The following is a 21,466-nucleotide window of genomic DNA, read 5'->3' on the forward strand; positions in this document are numbered from 1 at the left end:
TGTGCTCGCTGACCTACATTGGCTCCCGGTTAAGCAACGCCTCGATTTCAAAATTCTCAACCTTGTTTTCAAATCCCTCCATGGCTTCACCCCTCCCTATCTGTGTAATCTCCTTCAGCCCCACAACCCCCCGAGATAGCTGTGCTCCTCTAATTCTGACCTGTTGAGCATCCCTGATTATAATCGCTCAACCATTGGTGGCCGTGCCTTCTGTTGCCTGGGCCCTAAGCTCTGGAATCCCTGCCTAAACCTGTCTGCCTCGCTACCTCTCTTTCCTCCTTTAAGATGCTCCTTAAAACCTACCTCTTTGACCAAGCTTTTAGTCACCTGCCCTAATTTCTCCTTATGTGGCTCAGTGCCAAATTGTTTTGTTGTAGGAACGGAGGTTCCTATCGAAAAGACTGAGTTCGACTCAGGCAAATAAACAATGAACTTTAATGAAACAAAACAGGTTTTAACTAGAAACTGCTGGAATACATCGAATACAGGTCTGCTCTCCCTGAAGGCTCCACGAGGACTGATCCTCTGGTCTGAAAGCCGACGTCATGACGTCATCACATTCTTTCCGCCATTGGGGAATCACGTGACTAACGGCATGACGTCATCACGTTGAAACTGCGCTGTAAAAGTAACTAGACATTGTACAGTCAAACAGTGTAATTAAAGGTACAGACACAGACAGTAACTACATTGCTGTTAAAGGAATTATGTACAACCGCTCTGAGTCCTTTGGTGGCTCCGTCACATGCGCCCCCACAGAATTGTCTTTAACAGAAAAAGTGAGATGAGGGGGAAGTCTGACAAGTCTGTCTGATCGACTTCGATAACCTGGCAGAGGAAGTTGATGACCGGTGATCGAGCTGGCAGTCGATTGTGGTTGAGCAGGCGCGGTGAGCGTGGTCGAGTTGGCGGGCGGCTTTGGTTGATCTGGCGCGGCGGCTGCGGACGGTCGGCCATGTTTCGGTGGTTGAGCGACGACGACTGGGTGGTCCAGGTCCAGGTGAGCCGGCTTCAATCGGTCCACCGAGATGTGATCCGGCTTTCCTCCGACGTCTACCGAAAAGGATTTGCCTCCCGGTTCGATAATGTGGAAAGGACCAGTGTAAGAGGGCTTGAGCGGATCCCGGTGAGCGTCGTGGTGGATGAATACATGCTCAGCATTCTTCAGTTCCGCTGGCACGTGGGAGTTCTGTAAGCCGTGATTTGATGTAGGCAGCGGAGCGAAGCATCTGGCCGCTTCCTGGTGGCTAACGAGTTGCTGGGAGGCGGACCATGGCTCTGTGGGAGAAGGGAGGAAATCCCCTGTTACTCGGAGAGGCTGGCTGTAGACGAGTTCAGCTGAGGACGATTGCAGGTCTTCTTTGGGCGCCTTACGAAGACCCAAAAGGACCCATGGAAGTCTGTCCACCCATCCTGCACCTTGAAGACTGGCCCAAAGGGCGGCTTTAAGCGACCTGTGGAATTGAAACATTGAAACATAGAAGATAGGGGCAGGAGTAGGCCATTCAGCCCTTCGAGCCTGCTCCCCCATTCAATGAGATCATGGCTGATCATCCAAATTCAGTACCCTGTCCCTGCTTTCTCCCCATATCCCTTGATCCCTTTAGCCTCAAGAAATATATCCAACTCATTCTTGAATATATTTAATGAACTGGCCTCCACCGCCCTCTGTGGCAGAGAATTCCACAGGTTCACCACTCTCTGGGTGAAGAAGTTCCTCCTCATTTCAGTCCTAAATGGCTTACCCCTTATCCTTAGACTATGACCCCTGGTTCTGGACTCCCCGGCCATCCGAAACATCCTTCCTGCATCTAGTCTGTCCAGACCTGACAGAATTTTATAGGTTTCGATGAGATCCCCTCTCAATCTTCTAAACTCCAGTGAGTATAAGCCCAATTGACACAATCTCTCCTCATACGTCATTCCTGCCATCCCAGGTATCAGCCTGGTCAATCTTCGCTGCACTCCCTCCATGGCAAGAACGTCCTTCCTCAGGTAAGGTGACCATAACTGCACACAATACTCAAGGTGCGGTCTCACCAAGGCCCTGTACAACTGTAGCAAGACATCCTTGTTCCTGTACTCGAACCCTCTTGCTACGAAGGCCAACATACCATTTGCCTTCTTAACTGCCTGCTGCACCTGCATGCTTACCTTCAGCGACTGGTGCACAATAACACCCAGGTCTCTTTGCTTTTCCCCTTCTCCCAATCTATTGCCATTCAAATAATAATCTGCCTTCCTGTTTTTGCCACCAAAGTGGATAACCTCACATTTATCCACATTATATTGCATTTGCCATGTTTCTGCCCAATCACCCAACCTGTCCAAATCGTACTGGAGTTTCACGACATCCTCCTCACAGCTTACCCTCCCACCCAGCTTTGTGTCGTCTGCAAATTTGGAGATATACATCCAATTCCCTCGTCCAGATCATTAATATATATTGTGAACAGCTGGGGTCCTAGGACCGATCCTTGCGGTACCCCACTAGTCACTGCCTGCCACTCGGAAAACGATCCGTTTATTCCAACTCTTTGCTTTCTGTCCGCCAACCAGTTCCCTATCCAAGTCAATACCTTGCCCCCAATCCCATGTGCCTTAATTTTCCATGCTAATCTCTTATGTGGGACCTTATCGAAAGCCTTCTGAAAGTCCAAATACACCACATCCACTGGTTCTCCCTTATCTATTTTACCAGTTACATCCTCAAAAAATTCCAGTAGATTAGTCAAGCATGATTTACCTTTTGTAAATCCATGTTGACTTTGTCCGATCCTGTCACTGCTTTCCAAATGCTCTGCTATTACATCTTTTATAATAGACTGCAGCATTTTCCCCACTATCGATGTCAGGCTTACCGGTCTATAATTCCCCGCTTTTTCTCTACCACCTTTTTTGAATAGTGGGGTAACATTAGCTACCCTCCAATCCATGGGTACCGTTCCAGAGTCTACCGAGTTCTGGAAGATGACCAGCAATGCATCTACTATCTCTAGGGCCACTTCCTTAAGTACCCTGGGATGTAGACCATCAGGCCCTGGGGATTTATCGGCCTTCAGTCCCATCAATTTTCCTAACACCATTTCCCTACAAATACTGATTTCTTTCAGTTCCTCCCTTTCATCAGACCCTATGTTCCCCGACATCTCTGAGAGGTTATTTGTGTCCTCCTTTGTGAAGACAGAACCAAAGTATGTATTTAGTTGGTGTGCCATTTCCTTGTCTCCCATTATAAATTCCCCTGATTCTGACTGTAAGGGACCTACGCTTGACTTCACCAATCTTTTTCTCTTCACATATCTATAAAAGCTTTTACAGTCAGTTTTTATGTTCCCTGAAAGCTTACTCTCATATTCTATTTTCCCTTTCTTAATTAATCCCTTTGTCCTCCTTTGTTGACTCCTAAACTGCTCCCAATCCTCAGGATTATTGCTTTTTCTAGCCAATTTATATGTCCTCTCCTTGGATCTTTTGCTATCCTTAATTTTCCTTGTTAGCCACGGTTGAGTCACCTTTTTTGTTTTATTTTTATGCCAAACAGGGATGAACAAATTCTGTAGCTCATCCATTCGGTCTTTGAATGTTTGCCATTGCCTATCCACCGTCAACCCTTTGAGTGCCATTCCCCAATCAATCCTACCCAACTCGCTCCTCAGACCATCGTAGTTTCCTTTACTTAAATTGAGGACCCTTGTCTCTGAGTCAACTACTTCATTCTCCATCTTAATGAAGAATTCGATCATATTATGATCGCTCCGACCCAAGGGGCCTCGTACAACAAGATTGCTAATTAATCCTTTCTCATTACATAATACCCAGTCTAAGATGGCCTGATCTCTGGTTGGTTCCTCAACACATTGGTCCAGGAAACCATCCCGTAAACACTCCAGGAATTCCTCCTCCACAGTATTGTTACTAATTTGGTTGGCCCAATCTATATGTAGATTAAAGTCACCCATGATGACTGCTGTGCCCTTATTGCACTCTTCTTTAATTTCCCTTTTAATGCCATCCCCAACCTCCGCCTTACTGTTTGGAGGTCTATATACCACTCCCACTAATGTTTTTTTCCCCTTAGTATTTCTCAATTCTACCCATACAGATTCCACGTCATCAGAGCTAATATCCTTCATTACAATTGTATTAATCCCTTCTTTAACCAGTAATGCTACCCCACCTCCCTTTCCTTTTTGCCTATCTTTCCTGAATATCGAATACCCCTGGATGTTGAGTTCGCAGTCTTGGCGATCATTGAGCCACGCTTCCGTAATCCCAACCAAATCATATCCGTTTACCTCTATTTGCGCAGCCAATTCATCCACCTTATTACAAATGCTCCTCGCATTAAGACACAAAGCCTTCAGGCTTGTTTTTTTAACGCTCTTAGACCTATTAGAATTATTATTTACTGTGGCCACGTTTGATTTAAACCATTGATTTCTCTGACTGCCACTTTTGTTTTTCTCCTTCCTATCTTTTGCTTTTATCCCTGTTTTCCTTTCCTCTGTCTCCATGCTCAGGTTCCCAACCCCCTGCCATTTTAGTTTAAATCCCCCGAACAGCACTAGCAAACACTCCCCCTAGGATATCGGTCCCGGCCCTGCCCAGGTGCAAACCGTCCCGTTTGTACTGGTCCCACCTCTGCCAGAACCGGTTCCAATGTCCAAGGAATTTGAATCCCTCCTCCTTGCACCATTCCTCTAGCCACGTATTCATTTGAAATATCCTCCTATTTCTACTCTGACTAGCACGTGGCACTGGTAGCAATCCTGAGATTACTACCTTTGAGGTCCTATTTTTTAATTTACCTCCTAACTCCCTATATCGTTGGTGCCTATGTGCACCACGACAACTGGCTGTTCACCCTCCCCCTCCAAAATGTTTTGCAGCTGCTCCGAGACGTCCTTGACCCTTGCACCAGGGAGGCAACACACCATCCTGGAGTCTCGATTGCGGCCGCAAAAATGCCTATCTATTCCCCTTACAATTGAGTCCCCTATCACTATAGCTCTTCCACTCTTTTTCCTCCCAGCCTGTGGAGCAGAGCCACCCATGGTGCCAGGAAGTTGGCTGCTGCTGCCTTCCCCTGATGAGTCATCCCCCCCAACAGTATTCAAAGTGGTATATCTGTTGGAGAGGGGGATGGCCGCAGGGGACTCCTGCACTACCTGCCTGCGCCTCTTACTCTTTCTGCTGGTCACCCATTCCCTTCCTGCCTGTACACCCTTTACCTGCGGTGTGACCAACTCGTTATATGTGATATTCACGACGTCCTCAGCATCGCGAATGCTCCAAAATGAATCCATCCGCAGCTCCAGTGCTGCAATGCGGTCTGTCAGCAGCTGCAGCTGGACACACATCCCGCACACATGGTCATCAGGGACGCAGGAAGCATCCCTGATTTCCCACATAGAGCAGGAGGAGCACACTATGGGGCTGGGCTGTCCTGCCATGACTTACCCTTGAACTAATTAATTAAAGTTAAATGAATCCCGCCAATTTCACTACAATTAAATGATATATTTAAGGGCCCTGGTTTACAAACTGTCCCCGCAACACCACAGCAACCTTAAAAACTATAAACCACAGACTTAGGCCTAGAAATTCGGTTGGCTTTGCGCCCAGTTTTCGCCCAAAGAGGGCTTTTGCACCACTTGCTAAACTTCCCCGATATTCAGCGGTGCGGTAATGGCGGCGTTAGCCTGTAGCGCTGCGCCGCTACCGATGACGTCATCGGTGTGCGCAGTGCCCCGCTACCGCCCCGCTACCGGCCCGACCGCCATATTGAGTTGCGGCCGCCTCTTCCGCGGTGGCCGCAAACAGCGACCAGAAAACGGGGCCTACCTGATGCGGTAGTGGGGCGAGTTAAGGCGGATGTGCAGCCGGCCGCTTTTTCGGCGGCCACCTGCCCGCACCTCCTTCCCCGGCCTCCTCCACCCCCCCCCCGCGGCATTGCCGGCTGTTTTCCGGGAGCCCGGCACTTCTCCGTGGTGCAAGGCTCATTTGCCGGCACTAGCGAGCGGCGATCGCGCTGTTGCAGGCACCTCCCCCTTAAGAGAGGGAGGAAGGCCTGCAGTACCGCAGCCTGCCGCTCCGCAGCGGGTGGCGCTGCGGCACTTAGCGCGCTGATATTCAGTTTCAGCGCCCCAAGCGGGGGCGCCGAAACCCTTGATTTGCGGCCAGCTTCGACTTGGGGTGCTGAAACTGAATATCCGGCGGGCGCAAGTGGCTCCGCGCGCAGCGGTAACTTCTGGGCGCAAGCGAGCTGGCCGCCCCAAAGTCAATTTCTAGCCCTTAAAGTTTTAAAATGAGAGAAATACTCCAACCAATCACCTACCTGTTTTGTGGTGACGTCACACCTCGAATACTTTTTACCTCTCTCCTTGCCTGAGATTGGAGATTGGTGAGGCCTACCTGAGCCTCTGGGGCCTCTTGTAGTTGCTCTGCCGCTCCGAGATTCCTCCCGCCGCTGCTGATGCCGCACTGAGGCCTACCTGAGACTCTGGGACCTCTTGTTGTCGCTCTGCCGCTCCGAGATTCCTCCCGCCGCTGCCGATGCCGCACTGAGGCCTACTTGAGCCTCTGGGGCCTCTTGTAGTCGCTCTGCCGCTCTGCTCCGCCTCCCACCGCTGCCGATGCCGCACTGAGGCCTACCTGAGCCTCTGGGACCTCTTGTAGTCGCTCTGCCGCTCTGCTCCGCCTCCCGCCGCTGCCGATGCTGCACTGAGGCCTACCTGAGCCCCTGGGGCCTCTTGTAGTCGCTCTGCTGCTCTGCTCTGCCTCCCGCCGCTGCCGATGCTGCACTGAGGCCTACCTGAGCCTCTGGGGCCTCTTGTAGTCGCTCTGCCGCTCTGCTCCGCCTCCCGCTGCTGCCGATGCTCACAAAGGCCGTTCGCCTGTGGATGATAGGCGGTGGTGCGATGAAGTTTGGTGCCGAGCCCCTGAGCTACAGCGTTCCAAAGCTCCGAGGAAAATTGTGGCCCATGGTCGGAAGAGATGTCCGCCGGTACCCCGAAACGGGCAACTCAACAGGAGATGAAAGCTCTAGCGACGTCTGCCGAAGTGGTGGAAACCAAAGGAATTGCCTCTGGCCACCTAGTGGTGCGGTCTACCATGGTGAGGAGATGAGTATAACCCTGAGAAGGCGGAAGCGGCTCCACAAGGTCCACATGCACGTGGTCGAAACGACGCTCCAGAACAGCGAATGTAGCCACTGGAGCTTTAACATGGCGCTGGACTTTGGCCTTCTGCAGACTACGCAGGTGTTAGCCCAGTCATGGACATCGAGGTGCATACCTTTCCAGACGAACTTCGCCGACATAAGCCGTTGTGAAGCCTTCATCCCAGGGTGCGACAACCTGTGTATGGCATCAAACACCTTCCGGCGCCATGCGACCGGCACGATAGGTCGGGGAACGCCCATGGAGACGTCGCAAAGGAGCGTGGCGCCTGTGGCCTGGAAAGTGACGTCGGTCGCTTGGAAACTAGAGGGGACGGTTCTGTATGATTGGACCTCAGTGTCCGAGGCCTGATCTGCAGCCATGAGGGCGTAGTCGATCCCCAGGTGAACCGCGTGGACCGTCGCACAGGAGAGGCAATCCACCACCAGGTTGTCCTTACCAGACACATGTTGAATGTCCGTGGTAAATTCGGAAATAAACGTCAAGTGACGTTGTTGACGAGCGGACCACGGTTCGGCGGTCTTGGCCATGGCGAACGTAAGAGGTTTGTGGTCGACAAAAGCCGTGAAGGGACGTCCTTCCAATAAGAACCGGAAATGGCGAATAGCGAGGAAAAAGGCCAGTAGCTCCCGATCGAAGGTGCTGTATTTTTTTTCATTTTTCCGTAGTTGACGGCTGAAAAACGCCAGCGGTTGCCACGTGCCATTGACCCACTGCTCTTGCACTGCGCCGATGGCGTAGTCTGACGCGTCCGTGGTAAGGGCGATGGTGGCACCTGGAAGTGGGTGTGCCAGCAAGGTTGCGTTGGCCAAAGCGCTCTTGGTGTTGACGAATGCCTGGTCCATCTCGGCTGTCCAGCTGATTGGATCCTTACCGGACTTGCCCTTCAGGGCCCCGTACAAGGGTTGCATAAGCTGAGCCGCCTTAGGGACAAAACGGTGATAGAAGTTGACCATCCCCAGGAACTCTTGCAAGGCCTTGACGGTTGGCGGGCGCGGGAAAGAGGTAACCGCTTCCACTTTCGTCATTAAGGGCACGGCGCCGTCCGATGTTATGCGGTGTCCCAAGAAATCGATCTGCTGCAGGCCAAACTGGCACTTGGCCGGGTTGATGATTAAACCGTGCTGGCTGAGCTGCGTAAAGAGGGTACGCAAATGGGAGATGTACTCTTCCTTGCTAGCACTGGCGATGAGAATGTCATCAAGGTAGACGAAGATGAAGCGTAGGTCTCGGAGCACGGAGTCCATTAAACGCTGGAACGCCTGTGCTGCATTCTTCAAGCCAACCAGCATCCGCAGGAACTCAAAGAGGCCGAAAGGGGTGATGACTGCGGTTTTCAGGACATCTTGCGGGTGCACGGGAACCTGGTGATACCCCCGGACGAGGTCGACTTTAGAAAAGATAGAATTTCCCGCCAAATGGGCTGAGAAATCCTGAATATGCGGAATCAGGTACCGATCAGGAGTGGTGGCATCATTTAGGCGTCGGTAGTCACCGCATGGCCGCCAGCCGCTGCCCGGTTTTGGACCAATGTGGAGAGGCGAGGACCAGGGACTATTGGATCGGCGAATGATCCTGAGCCGCTTCATCGTGTCGAACTCCGCTTTCGCAGCCGCGAGCTTGCCGGGTTCGAGCCTTCTAGCCCGTGCATAAACCGGGGTGCCAGTAGTGGTGATATGATGTTCAGCACCATGCTTCGTTGCCGAGGAGGAGAAAGTGGGCCTTGTCAGCTCTGGAAACTCTCCGAGGAGCCGGGTGAAGTCATCCGGAGGAGGGAAGGCGCAGGCAATACAGCACGACATGGAGGTACCGTGGTAGCACGGAATCGAGTAGAAGGTGGCCACGTTGATCAACCGGCGGTGCCGGACATCGACGAGGAGGTTGTTGGCACACAGAAAATCCGCCCCTAGGATGGCCTGTGAGACCATGGCCGTGACGAATTCCCAACAGAATTGTTGACCACCGAAACAGACTTGGACCCGCCGCTTTCGGAAAGTTCGAATTGCTGCGCCATTAGCCGCTACGAGGGAAAAACCGAGGTTCCCAGCCTGCATATCGAGCTTCGACGCAGGTAGAATGCTACACTGCGCCCCGGTGTCACAAAGGAAACGTCGACCCGATAGGGAATCGGTGATATAAAGAAGTTTCCCCGTAGATCCGACAGCCATCACAACCGCAGAGCGCCCGTTAGACCCGGTCCTCCTTCGCCAGGAACGCTGCAGGAGCTTTGTTGTTTTTTGTTTGGGGCGAAAAACTGCAGGGGGAGCGGCAGCACCGTGCTTTCGCGCCAAAACGGGCGTGGTAGGAGCACCAGCCCGCTGCAGGAGGAGCTGGAACCGTGCCTGTGGGGGATGGGCGCCTCGTGGCCATGCAGCACTGCTGGGTTACCGTGAAAATCTTATTGGCTTCGGCAGCAAGCTCAGCGCAGTCTGTAATGTCGGATCTGGCTAGGGCAGCCTGTACCTGCTCCGGCATTTGGTAGAGGAAAAGCTCCCGGAAGAGGAAACATTCCGGTTCGGCACCCAGGAGCGTGAGCATTTGGCTCATGAGCTCGGACGGTTTGGAGTCCTCGAGGCCAGGCATGGTGATGAGCCAACGAGCGTGCTCTGACTTCGAGAGCCCGAAGACCTGAAGCAACCGCGCCTTAATCGCATCATACTTGCTGTCAGTAGGAGGACTACCGAGGAGGCTGATGATCCGTGAGGCAGTTGCGCTGTCGAGGGCGGAGACCACGTAATAATAACGGGTCTGATCCGCGACGATCTTCCTAATGGCGAACTGGGCTTCAGCCTGGATAAACCAGGCGTCTGGTTGTTGCTCCCAGAACTGTGGCAGTTTCAGCGTCACGGCGTTCGTGTCCATGATGAATCTTCCACGAAAATTGTTCGTAGAAGTCGGGGTCACCAATGTAGGAACGGAGGTTCCTATCGAAAAGACTGAGTTCAACTCAGGCAATTAAAACAATGAACTTTAATGGAACAAAACAGGTTTTAACTAGAAACTGCTGGAATACATCGAATACAGGTCTGCTCTCCTTGAAGGCTCCACGAGGACTGATCCCCTGGTCTGAAAGCCGACGTCATGACGTCATCACGTTCTTCCTGCCATTGGGGAATCACATGACTAACGGCATGACGTCATCACGTTGAAACCGCGCTGTAAAGGTAACTAGACATAGTACAGTCAAACAGTGTAATTAAAGGTACAGGCACAGCTCGCCCCGAACTTGACAATTTCATTCACTTTGCCTCCAATTTCCACCCTTCCCTCACCTTCACATGGTCCATCTCTGACTCTTCCCTTCCCTTCCTCGACTTCTCCGTCTCCATCTCTGGGGATAGGCTATCGACCAATATTTACTACAAGCCCACTGACTCCCACAGCTACCTGGACTACACTTCCTCCCACCCCGCTTCCTGTAAGGACTCTATTCCATTCTCCCAGTTTCTCCGCCTCCGCCGTATCTGCTCCGACGATGCCACCTTCCACACCAGTGCTTCAGACATGTCTTCCTTTTTCCGCAACCGAGGATTCCCCTCTACCGTGGTTGACACTGCCCTCGACCGTGTCAGTTCTATCTCCCGCACCTCTGCCCTCACCCCTGCCCCTCCCTCCCGGAACCACGATAGGGTTCCCCTTGTCCTCACCTTTCACCCCACCAGCCTCCACATTCAACGGATCATCCTCCGGCATTTCCGCTACCTCCAAAGTGATCCCACCACCAAACGTATCTTCCCCTCCCCTCCCCTTTCAGCATTCCGCAGGGACCGCTCTCTCCGAGACACCCTAGTCCACTCCTCTATCACCCCAAACAGCCCTTCCCCTTCGCCTGGCACCTTCCCGTGCAAGCGGAGGAGATGTAACACCTGCCCCTATACCTCCCCCCTCCCCACTGTCCAGGGCCCCAAACACCCCTTCCAGGTGAAACAGCGATTTACTTGTACTTCTCGCAATCTAGTATACTGTATTCGCTGCTCACGATGCGGTCTCCTCTACATTGGGGAGACCAAACGCAGATTGGGTGACCGCTTTGCGGAACACCTCCGTTCAGTCCGTAAGGGTGACCCCGAGCTTCCGGTCGCCTGTCATTTCAATTCACCGCTCCATTCCCACTCGGACCTCACCGTCCTTGGCCTCTTGTACTGTTCCACGGAAGCTCAACGTAAACTCGAGGAACAGCACCTCATCTTCCGATTAGGCACTCTGCAGCCTTCCGGTCTCAATATCGAGTTCAACAATTTCAGATCATAACCTCGGCCCCTATTTCATTTTTACTTATATTTTTCCACTCCTTTCCTCCACCCCCCCCCCTTTCCTTTTGTTTCTCTCTCACACCTGGCAGCTATCTTTTGCCCTGCCAGTACACTTTACACCTAATCCCAGCATATTACCATCTCGTCTAGCTTCTAATCTCTTTTACTTCTTTTGGTTCTTTTATTCTTTTGTCCGATCGCAGCCCTGCCTTCGATCTAGTTCCTTTTCTCTCCAGTTTTGAAGAAGGGTCAAACCCGAAACGTCAACTCAAATTTCTCTCCACGGATGTTGCCTGACCTGCTGAGTTTTTCCAGCATTTTCTGTTGTTATTACAGACAGTAAGTACATTGCTGTTAAAGGAATTATGTACAGCCGCTCTGAGTCCTTTGGTGGCTCCGCCAGATTGTCTTATAACACTCCTGTGAAGCGTCTTGGGACGTTTTACTACATTAAAGGCGCTATATAAATACAAGATGTTGTTGTTGTCAAAAAGTGATTGACAGTCATGCAATAAAAACCAACGAATCTTTGACTTTTTGCATATATACACACAAATAGTATAAATCAGAGAATGAAGCCCTGTTGGAGTGCTGATTTACTGCAGCTGATTGTCATCTGCCTCACCTGAGCTGGCGAAGATGTTTAAATGGAGAACAGGGAGGGAACTCTCTGGAAGATTGCACTGGGTGGCATTTTCTTGAGAACAATAAAGGTTGTTAATTCATCAAAAACAATAACAATTCTTTTAGTAGCTGCTCAATGAATCTCTTGTGCGACCAATGAGACGTTCTCTTTGTCTGGATTTATAGGATAATAATTGTAGGATGTGATACAGTGTGGCTGAGATTTGTAATGTGAGACGCAACAGTGCACTATTTTTTATAGTCAAAAGGTTGGCATGTTTTTCAGTTCTTTGTCTTCTTTGTCATAATCTTCCCACTTACTTTGTAATGTTCTCAAAATAAAAGCAGCCTCTAGTAAGCAAGGCTGTTCAGCATCTTGTGGCCAAATAGTAAAGATTGGGGGGCATAGAAACATAGAAGATAGGAGCAGGAGTAGGCCATTCGGCCCCTCGAACCTGCTCCGCCATTTAATGAGATCATGGCTGATCATCAAAACTCAGAATCCTGTCCCTGCTTTCTCCCCATATCCCTTGATCCCTTTAGCCTTAAGAAATATATCTAACTCCTTTTTGAATATATTTAATGAATTGGCCTCAACTGCCTTCTGTGGTAGAGAATTCCACAGGTTCACCACTCTCTGGGTGAAGAAATTCCTCCTCATCTCCGCCCTAAATGGCTTACCCCTTGTCCTTAGACTGTGACTCCTGGTTCTGGACTCCCCCGACCATCGGGAACAGCCTTCCTGCATCTAGTCTGTCTAGTCCTGTTAGAATTTTATAAGTTTCAATGAGATCCCCTCTCATTCTTCTAAACTCCAGCGAGTATAAGCCCAATCGACCCAATCTCTCCTCATACGTCATTCCTGCCATCCCAGGTATCAGTCTGGTGAATCTTCACTGCACTCCCTCCATGGCAAGAACATCCTTCCTCAGATAAGGCAACCAAAACTGCACACAATACTCAAGGTGTGGTCTCACCAAGGCCCTGTACAACTGCAGCAAGACATCCTTGTTCCTGTACTCGAATCCTCTCGCTACGAAGACCAACATACCATTTGCCTTCTTAACCGCCTGCTGCACCTGCATGCTTACCTTCAGCGACTGGTGCACAAGAAACCCAGGTCTCGTTGTACTTCCCCTTCTCCCAATCTATTGCCATTCAGATAATAATCTGTGTGATAATAATAAATAACTTCCGGAGGAAGTTATGTGCACATCACTTCCTGTGAACTGTGAACTGTGAACTCTGTGTATACATCACTTCCTGTGTATACGTCACTTCCTGTGTTTGGACTAGTATAAATACTGAACTGCTCAGTATGATAGGAGGGCTTCTCCTAGAGGCATGGTGAAGACCGCTCTTGTATATAGTTTAATTATAAGTTGCTTAAAGCTTACTTTAAAGTTCCTTGATGTGTGAGACTTTTTATTACATCAATTTAAGCAACTTAGTATTTACACTCACAAATACTAAACCTTCGGACAAACTCGGAGTTAAGGATCCAGGGAACCACCCATCATGGAAAACATCCTTAAACCTACTCGTCTGGACTTGGACCCAAACGCACCAGCAGCTGGCAGGGCATGGAAGCATTGGTACCGTACTTTTGAGAATTTTCTTGATGAATGTAAAGCGAATGCTTCTACTAAACTGAGGATACTTATCAACTATGTGACCCCAACAGTGTTTGAATATGTTGATGAATGGGATAATTATGATAAAGTGATCCGGGCACTTAAAAAACTATATGCCAAGACCGCAAATGAGGTCTATGCTAGACATCTACTGGCCACAGCCCGACAAGGGCCAGGGGAATCGATTAACAAATTCCTTCAAGAACTTCGCAGGCTCAGCGTAGATTGTAACTTTCAGGCAGCCTCGGCTGAGCTGTACCGCGAAGAAATGATTCGTGATGCTTTCATCTGCGGGATTGCCTCTCCATTTATACGCCAGCGTCTGCTAGAAAGTAAAACACTTGAGCTACAAAAGGCTTTTGACCTGGCTTGTTCTCTGGATTTGGCAAAGAAAAATGCAGACCTCTATCAGCTGCCCAGATCTCGATTTGCTGCTGTAACTGCAACCAGACGATTCAAGTGGCCTCAGGTGAACCCTATCATGGAGGAATCTAATCCTGATGATAATTCTGATGAAGAAGAGGAGGATGACCCCACTTTAGCAGCCTCTTGGCAATCTAGGAAGGAATGCTTCTTTTGTGGAGATTCTTTTCACCCTAGGAAATTCTGCCCTGCTCGCAATGCGATCTGCAGTCATTGCGATAAAAAGGGACACTTTGCAAAAGTTTGCCAATCAAGAGCCTCTACGAGGGCCTATCCAGCTAAGGTCTACCGAACTGCCCCAATTAGGGCCTATCAAGATGCTCCGGCTAGGACCTATCAAGCTTCCTCTTGAGCTCTCTCCCAAAGAAGCACACCTAGAGTTTCAGCCACTCTCTGTGCAACCACACCAATTACAGCTGCTTGCCCACAGAACCTGTTTCATGCAGCTACAAAAGTTTCAATTAATGGGCATACCTTAGATGCCTTAATTGACTCAGGAAGTACTGATAGTTTCATTAGAGAACAGATTGTTGCGAAATTGAAACTACATATCTTCCCATCGGACCAGGCAATTGCGATGGCTCAGTCATCACTTAATACCAGAATCTCCGGCTTTTGTATTATTGATATGATGACACTTAATTGTCGCATGTATCCCTCCACCCGACTTTCGGTGCTCAAGGACTTATGTAGTGATCTCATCTTAGGGCTGGATTTTCAAAAACAGCATAAGAAACTCACCATTGAGTTCGGCGGATCCAAACCTGGACTTACTATTTCTAATATATTGTCTCAATTACCGTTTTGTGCATTATCAGCAGCTTCACTTGATGAACCCTCATTATTTGCCAGTATTCCTCCTCGATGCAAACCAATAATAACGAAATCGCGGCGCTTTAGTCAGGAAGACCAATCTTTTATTGAGGCTGAAATCTCTCGACTTTTAGCAGAGGATATCATCGAACCATGTTCGTCGCCCTGGTGGGCTCAAATCGTCATCGTCAAGAACCCTCTAAAACCTCACAAACAACGACTATGCATTGATTATTCGCAAACCATCAATCAATATACTGACTTGGACGCCTACCCATTGCCACGCATTGATGATATATGGTTAATAAACTGGCCGAATACAAAGTGTTCTCAACTTACGATTTGAAAAGTGCCTATCATCAGGTACCCTTGAAGGTCTCAGATAAGCAGTACATGGCCTTTGAGGCTAATGGACGGCTGTACCAATTTCGTCGCCTCCCATTCGGGGTTACTAATGGAGTGGCTGTCTTCCAACGGGCAATGGATGGCCTGGTTAAGCAGGAAAACTTAAGGGACACTTTTCCCTATCTTGATAACATTACTATTGCAGGTCACGATCAACAGGAACACGACGCCAACCTCCAAAAATTTCGGGATGCTCTCCATCACCGTAACTTAACTTTGAATGAATCTAAATCTGTTGAGTCGCAACCGACCATCAACATCCTTGGCTACTGCGTAGGCAACGGTATCATTAAGCCAGACCCAGAAAGACTTCGCCCGCTCCAAGAGCTCCCGTCACCTAAGACTCCGGCTTCTTTACGTCGGGCTCTCGGTCTGTTTGCATACTACGCTAAATGGATTCCTCATTTTTCAGACAAAATCCAACCCTTGCTGCATGCTAGATCATTTCCATTGGAAACAGCGGCTGTTGCAGCCTTTAACCTTCTCAAAAAACAGTTGGAGAAAGCGGCTCTTCACTCCATCGATGAGAATTTCCCTTTCATAGTCGAATGTGATGCCTCGGAGGTGGCGATCTCGGCTACTCTAAATCAGGAAGGTTGTCCTGTAGCATTTATGTCCAGGACCTTACAAGGTGCCGAGCTACATTATCCTCCGGCTGAGAAGGAAGCCACAGCCATCATAGAGGCGGTACGGAAGTGGAACCATTTCCTAGCTCGCCAGCACTTTACATTAATCACGGACCAGCGATCAGTCGCCTTCATGCTCGATAATCGAAAACGAACCAAAATTAAGAATAATAAAATACAGCTTTGGAGGATGGAACTGGCCTCTTTTGGTTACACCATTCACTATCGACCTGGCAAGGAGAATGTGGCCCCGGATACCCTCACACGAGCATTCTGCTCCACTATGTCGTCTTCTACTCTCATAGATGTCCATAATGGATTGTGTCATCCTGGTGTTACGCGCATGCTACATTTCGTACGATCACGGAATCTCCCTTTTTCTACTGGAGATGTAAAGAAAATGTGCTCAGAATGCCGGCTTTGTGCAGAATTAAAACCTCAGTTCTTCCGCCCCTCAGATGGTATGCTCATACACGCAACCCAACCGATGCAACGACTTAGCATCGATTTTAAGGGCCCAGTGCCCTCTTCTACTCGGAACACGTATTTGCTCACCATGATTGATGAATATTCACGTTTTCCGTTTGCCTTCCCCTGCTCCAATATGCTGGCGTCCACAGTAATCTGCTGCCTTGAGCAAGTATTTTCTCTCTGTGGCATGGCGGCTTACATTCACTCGGATCGGGGTCCATCCTTTATGTCAAGGGAACTCAAGGACTACCTCTCAGAACGGGGAATTGCTACAAGCAAAACGACGCCATATCATCCGATCGGAAATGGGCAGGTAGAGAGGTATAACGGTATCATCTGGAATTCTGTACATCTTGCTTTAAGATCTCGGGGCCTACCAAACCAGCAATGGGAAGCAGTGCTTCCGGATGCATTGCACTCTATACGGTCCCTCCTTTCTACAGCCACAAATACTACACCTCATGAGCGGTTCTTTGGATTCCAGCGTTGCTCATCTTATGGGACATCCCTCCCGTCATGGCTAACTACTCCTGGACCTGTACTACTCCGAAGATACGTTCGGACGTCTAAAAATGACCCTCTCGTAGATGAGGTCGAACTAACCGATGCCAACCCCACCTATGCATACATACGATATCCCGACGGCCGAGAATCTACTGTATCATTACGGGATCTAGCTCCCTGCCCACCAGGACCTAGTGGGACATCGAGTGATGGTATTTTACCAGGAGCCTTTTGGAACCTACCGGGTACCCCTCTCCAGGATCCTGATCTGACACTAACTAGCTTGGTGCCGGTAGAACCCCGTACTCAAAGTTGCGACCCTCCCAGTACCGCGCACCAAAGTACTGATCCACCACAGACCAGCTCTGCACCTCCCTCTGAACAGAGACAGACCGACTCTGCACCTATTGGGACTCGTACACGAAGCCATGATCTCCCCGACCCTTCACAGGGTAATCCAGGCCACACAGTCTCTGACCAATGGCCAACAGCATGTAAGCGGACCAGTGACCCTCTACGACGGGAACCCAAATGGGTGCGACTCTTCCTCGTTCGGCGGCTGCGGAATAAAAGGAAGACCACAGCCTTCTAATCTTGCAGGAGGGAAGAATGTGATAATAATAAATAACTTCCGGAGGAAGTTATGTGCACATCACTTCCTGTGAATTGTGAACTGTGAACTCTGTGTATACATCACTTCCTGTGCATATGTCACTTCCTGTGTTTGGACTAGTATAAATACTGAACTGCTCAGTATGATAGGAGGGCTTCTCCTAGAGGCATGGTGAAGACCGCTCTTGTATATAGTTTAATTATAAGTTGCTTAAAGCTTACTTTAAAGTTCCTTGATGTGTGAGACTTTTTATTACATCAATCTGCCTTCCTGTTTTTGCCACCAAAGTGGATAACCTTGCATTTATCCACATTATACTGCATCTGCCATGCATCTGCCCAATCACCCAACCTGTCCAAATCATACTGGAGTTTCTTGGCATCCTCCTCACAGCACACACGCCCACCCAGCTTTGTGTCATCTGCAAACTTGGAGATATTGGCCCAGAAATTCGGGACTCCACGGGTGAGTACGCATGTGTGGGAAACCGGCACTTCCGTTCCCCTGAAAGAAAGGGTTCAGAGGTGAAACATGTGCGCAGGAGAGGCAGCGCGTGCGCCTGGAACTTTCGTTTTTTTTGCAGGTTTCTCCGGGAGGGTAAGTCTCCAGCAGTTACACTTTTAAAAAACAGGCGCAAGGCCTGCTTTTAACAAGGTAAGTGGTGAATTAAATAAAATTAAAACATTTTTCCACAGGTTTATTGGGGCAGTAATTCCTCCCCAAACGCGTGAGTACGGAAGGGATACTCACGTGTCTGGCCGGAGGAAATGCCGGTTTTCAGCATGCACAGCGCATGCGCTGAAAACCGGCATTTCCTCTCCTCTCACCCAAGAGATGAAGAGGCTAGCGCGTGCGCTGTAGGGGGCAGCGCGTGCGTCTTGGATTTCCTCTGTTTTGGGGGATTTGCGCATGTGTAAAGGCCTCTGGTCTTTACGCTTGTAAAAAGCACACGTAAGTATTTATTTTTACAGGTAAGTGGCGTTTTAGTGCAATTTAGAATTTTTTTTTCCACAGTTTTATTATTTTAAAGAATCTACAATAAGGTAAGTTTAGTTTTAGACCCTTTTTATTAAAAATTTATTTTTTTCAAAAAAAAAAATTATTCTTTAAATTATTTTTTAAAACTTATTTATACTTAATTTAATGATTGGGATGTTTTTTAAAATTTTATTTAAAGTTTAAGTAGTGTTTTGGGGTGCAGCACTTCTCATGAGTTTGACAGTTCTTACTCTCAAACTTATGAATGAAGTTTCCCCTCCCCTGATTGGCTGAACAGTGCTCACCTGATCCCAGCCGGCACATCGCACTAACTACGCCGCTGGGTCAGGTTAGCACAGCGCGCCGACATCAGAACCGGGCCACTGACAGGAAATCCACTGCGGGCCAGGTTTCAGATGCCGGCGCGCAGGGTGAGTGCACATCGGGGGCTTGCACGCGCGGCAAGCCCCCGACACCAAGTTCTGGGCCATTATTTTTAAATACTTTAAAGAAAGGTAAGTTTATTTTTAGCCCCATTAGAAAATTTAATTAATTTTTTCAAAAATTTAAATTATTGTTTAAAATAGTTATTTCATGTAATTTATAGTTATTTTAAAAATGTGATTTAAAAAAAAAATTATTTGAAGATTTAGTGATATTTTGGGGCTTATAGTATTTATAGGTTTGACAGGTCCTGTCAAACTTATGAATGAAGCATTCCCTGCTACCATTGGCTCTCCATGGCCGACGTGATCCCAGGGGATGCTTCGAACTAACTGCGTCCCTGGGATTCACAAGCACTGCACGCCGGCAGTTGGAGGAGGCCCAGGATTGGAAACCCGTGCGGGTCCACAGCTCAACGGCCGGCGCGGTAGGTAAGTGCAGGTCGGGGGCTTGCACCCGCGGGAAGCCCCTGACCCAAATTTCTGGGCCATTACATCTAGTTCCCTCATCTAGATCATTAATATATATTGTGAATAGCTGGGGTCCTAGGACCGATCCCTGCGGTACCCCACTAGTCACTGCCTGCCACTCGGAAAAAGACCCGTTTATTCCAACTCTTTGCTTCCTGTCTGCCAACCAGTTCTCTATCCAAGTCAGTACCTTGCCCCCAATCTAAGGATAAGGGGTAGGCCATTTAGGACAGAAATGAGGAGGAATTTCTTCACCCAGAGAGTGGTGAACCTGTGGAATTCTCTACCACAGAAGGTAGTAGAGGCCAATTCATTAAATATGTTCAAGAAGGAGTTGGATATATTTCTTAAGACTAAAGGGTCAAGGGAAATGGGGAGAAAGCAGGGACCGGGTACTGAATTTGGATGATCAGCCCTAATCGCATTGAATGGTGGAGCAGGTTCAAGGGGCCGAATGGCCTACTCCTGCTCCTATCTTCTATGTTTCTATCCCATGTGCCTTAACTTTACACTCTAATCTCTTATGCGGGACCTTATCGAAAGCCTTCTGAAAGTCCAAATACACCACGTCCACTGGTTCTCCCTTATCTATTCTACCAGTTGCATCCTCAAAAAATTCCAGTAGATTACTCAAGCATGATTTACCTTTTGTAAATCCATGTTGACTTTGTCCAATCCTGTCACTGTTTTCCAAGTGCTCTGCTATTACATCTTTTATAATGGACTCTAGCATTTTCCCCACTATCGATGTCAGGCTTACCGGTCTATAATTCCCCGTTTTCTCTCCACCACCTTTTTTGAATAGTGGGGTAACATTAGCTACCCTCCAATCCATGGGAACTGTTCAAGAGTCTATAGAATTTTTGAAGATGACCAGCAATGCACCTACTATTTCTAGGGCCACTTCCTTAAGTACCCTAGGATGTAGATTATCAGGCCCTGGGCATAGCAGCTACTGGGCTTGCTTGTTAAAATATAGCAGGTGTGTCCAATTTGATCGAGCAGTCGGCCCAATGAGTGAGTGGACCATGTTGATTAACTTGCTTTTGTGGAATAATAATTAAACATCACATCCAACTCCCAATATATTCTGTGCTTCTTTTTTTCATTTGTTTATGGGATGTGGGCATCGCTGGCAAGGCTAGCATTTATTGCCCATTCCTAATTGCCCTGGAGAAGGTGGTGGTGAGCCGCCTTCTTGAACCGCTGCAGTCTGTGTGGTGAAGGTACTCCCACAGTGCTGTTAGGGAGGGAGTTCCAGGATTTTGACCCAGCGACGATGAAGGATCGGCGATATACCTCCAAGTCAGCATGGTGTGTGACTTGGATAGGAACTTGGAGGTGGTGGTGTTCCCACGCGCCTGCTGCCCTTGTCCTTCTAGGTGGAAGAGGTCACGGGTTGGGGGGTCTAGAACGAGGGGTCACAGTCTCAGGACATTTAGGACTGAGATGAGGAGACATTTCTTCACTCAGAGGGTGGTGAACCTGTGGAATTCTCTACCACAGAAGGCTGTGGAGGCCAAGTCACTGAATATATTTAAGAAGGAGATAGATAGATTTCGAGACACAAAAGGCATCAAGGGGTGTGGGGAGAGAGCGGGAATATGGTATTGAGATAGAGGGTCAGCCATGATCATATTGACTGGCGGAGCAGACTTGAAGGGCCGATTGGCCGACTCCTGCTCCTATTTTTCTATGTTTCTATGTTTGGGAGGTGCTGCTGAAGAAGCCTTGGCGAGTTGCTGCAGTGCATCTTGTAGATGGTACACACTGCAGCCACGGTACGCCAGTGGTGGAGGGAGTGAATGCTTAAGGTGGTGGATGGGGTGCCAATCAAGTGGGCTGCTTTGTCCTGGATGGTGTCGAGCTTCTTGAGTATTGTTGGAGCGGCACTCATCCATCTTGGAAACATTGGGCAAAATGCCACTTCGATCTGCTTTACTTCTGTCTGTCTCTCCATTCCATTGACTTCTATGTCTGTCTCGCTCATCATTCACTTCTGTCCCACTCCCTCCTTCACATCT

The 21,466-nt window shown here is 49.0% G+C and overlaps 1 protein-coding gene across 1 annotated transcript in view; it reads right to left on the reverse strand.

The window, feature by feature from the left end:
- Nucleotides 1–421: 421 nt before the first annotated feature.
- LOC147112218 (uncharacterized) overlaps nucleotides 422–21,466 on the reverse strand; it is a 28,108-nt gene continuing 7,063 nt past the window's right edge. Inside the window, exons 2-4 of the mRNA XM_085996279.1 lie at nucleotides 12,063–12,134; nucleotides 5,848–6,001; nucleotides 422–1,454 (exon numbers count right to left, since the gene is read on the reverse strand). Of these exons, the coding sequence (XP_085852405.1) occupies nucleotides 686–1,454; nucleotides 5,848–6,001; nucleotides 12,063–12,134 (995 nt within the window). The 3' untranslated portion in view covers nucleotides 422–685. The remainder of the gene's footprint in view (nucleotides 1,455–5,847; nucleotides 6,002–12,062; nucleotides 12,135–21,466) is intronic.

Source organism: Somniosus microcephalus, chromosome 9 (genome assembly GCF_052327205.1).
Source record: "Somniosus microcephalus isolate GS21.2 chromosome 9, FLI_Smic_1.0, whole genome shotgun sequence".
NCBI classification, from domain to species: domain Eukaryota; kingdom Metazoa; phylum Chordata; class Chondrichthyes; order Squaliformes; family Somniosidae; genus Somniosus; species Somniosus microcephalus.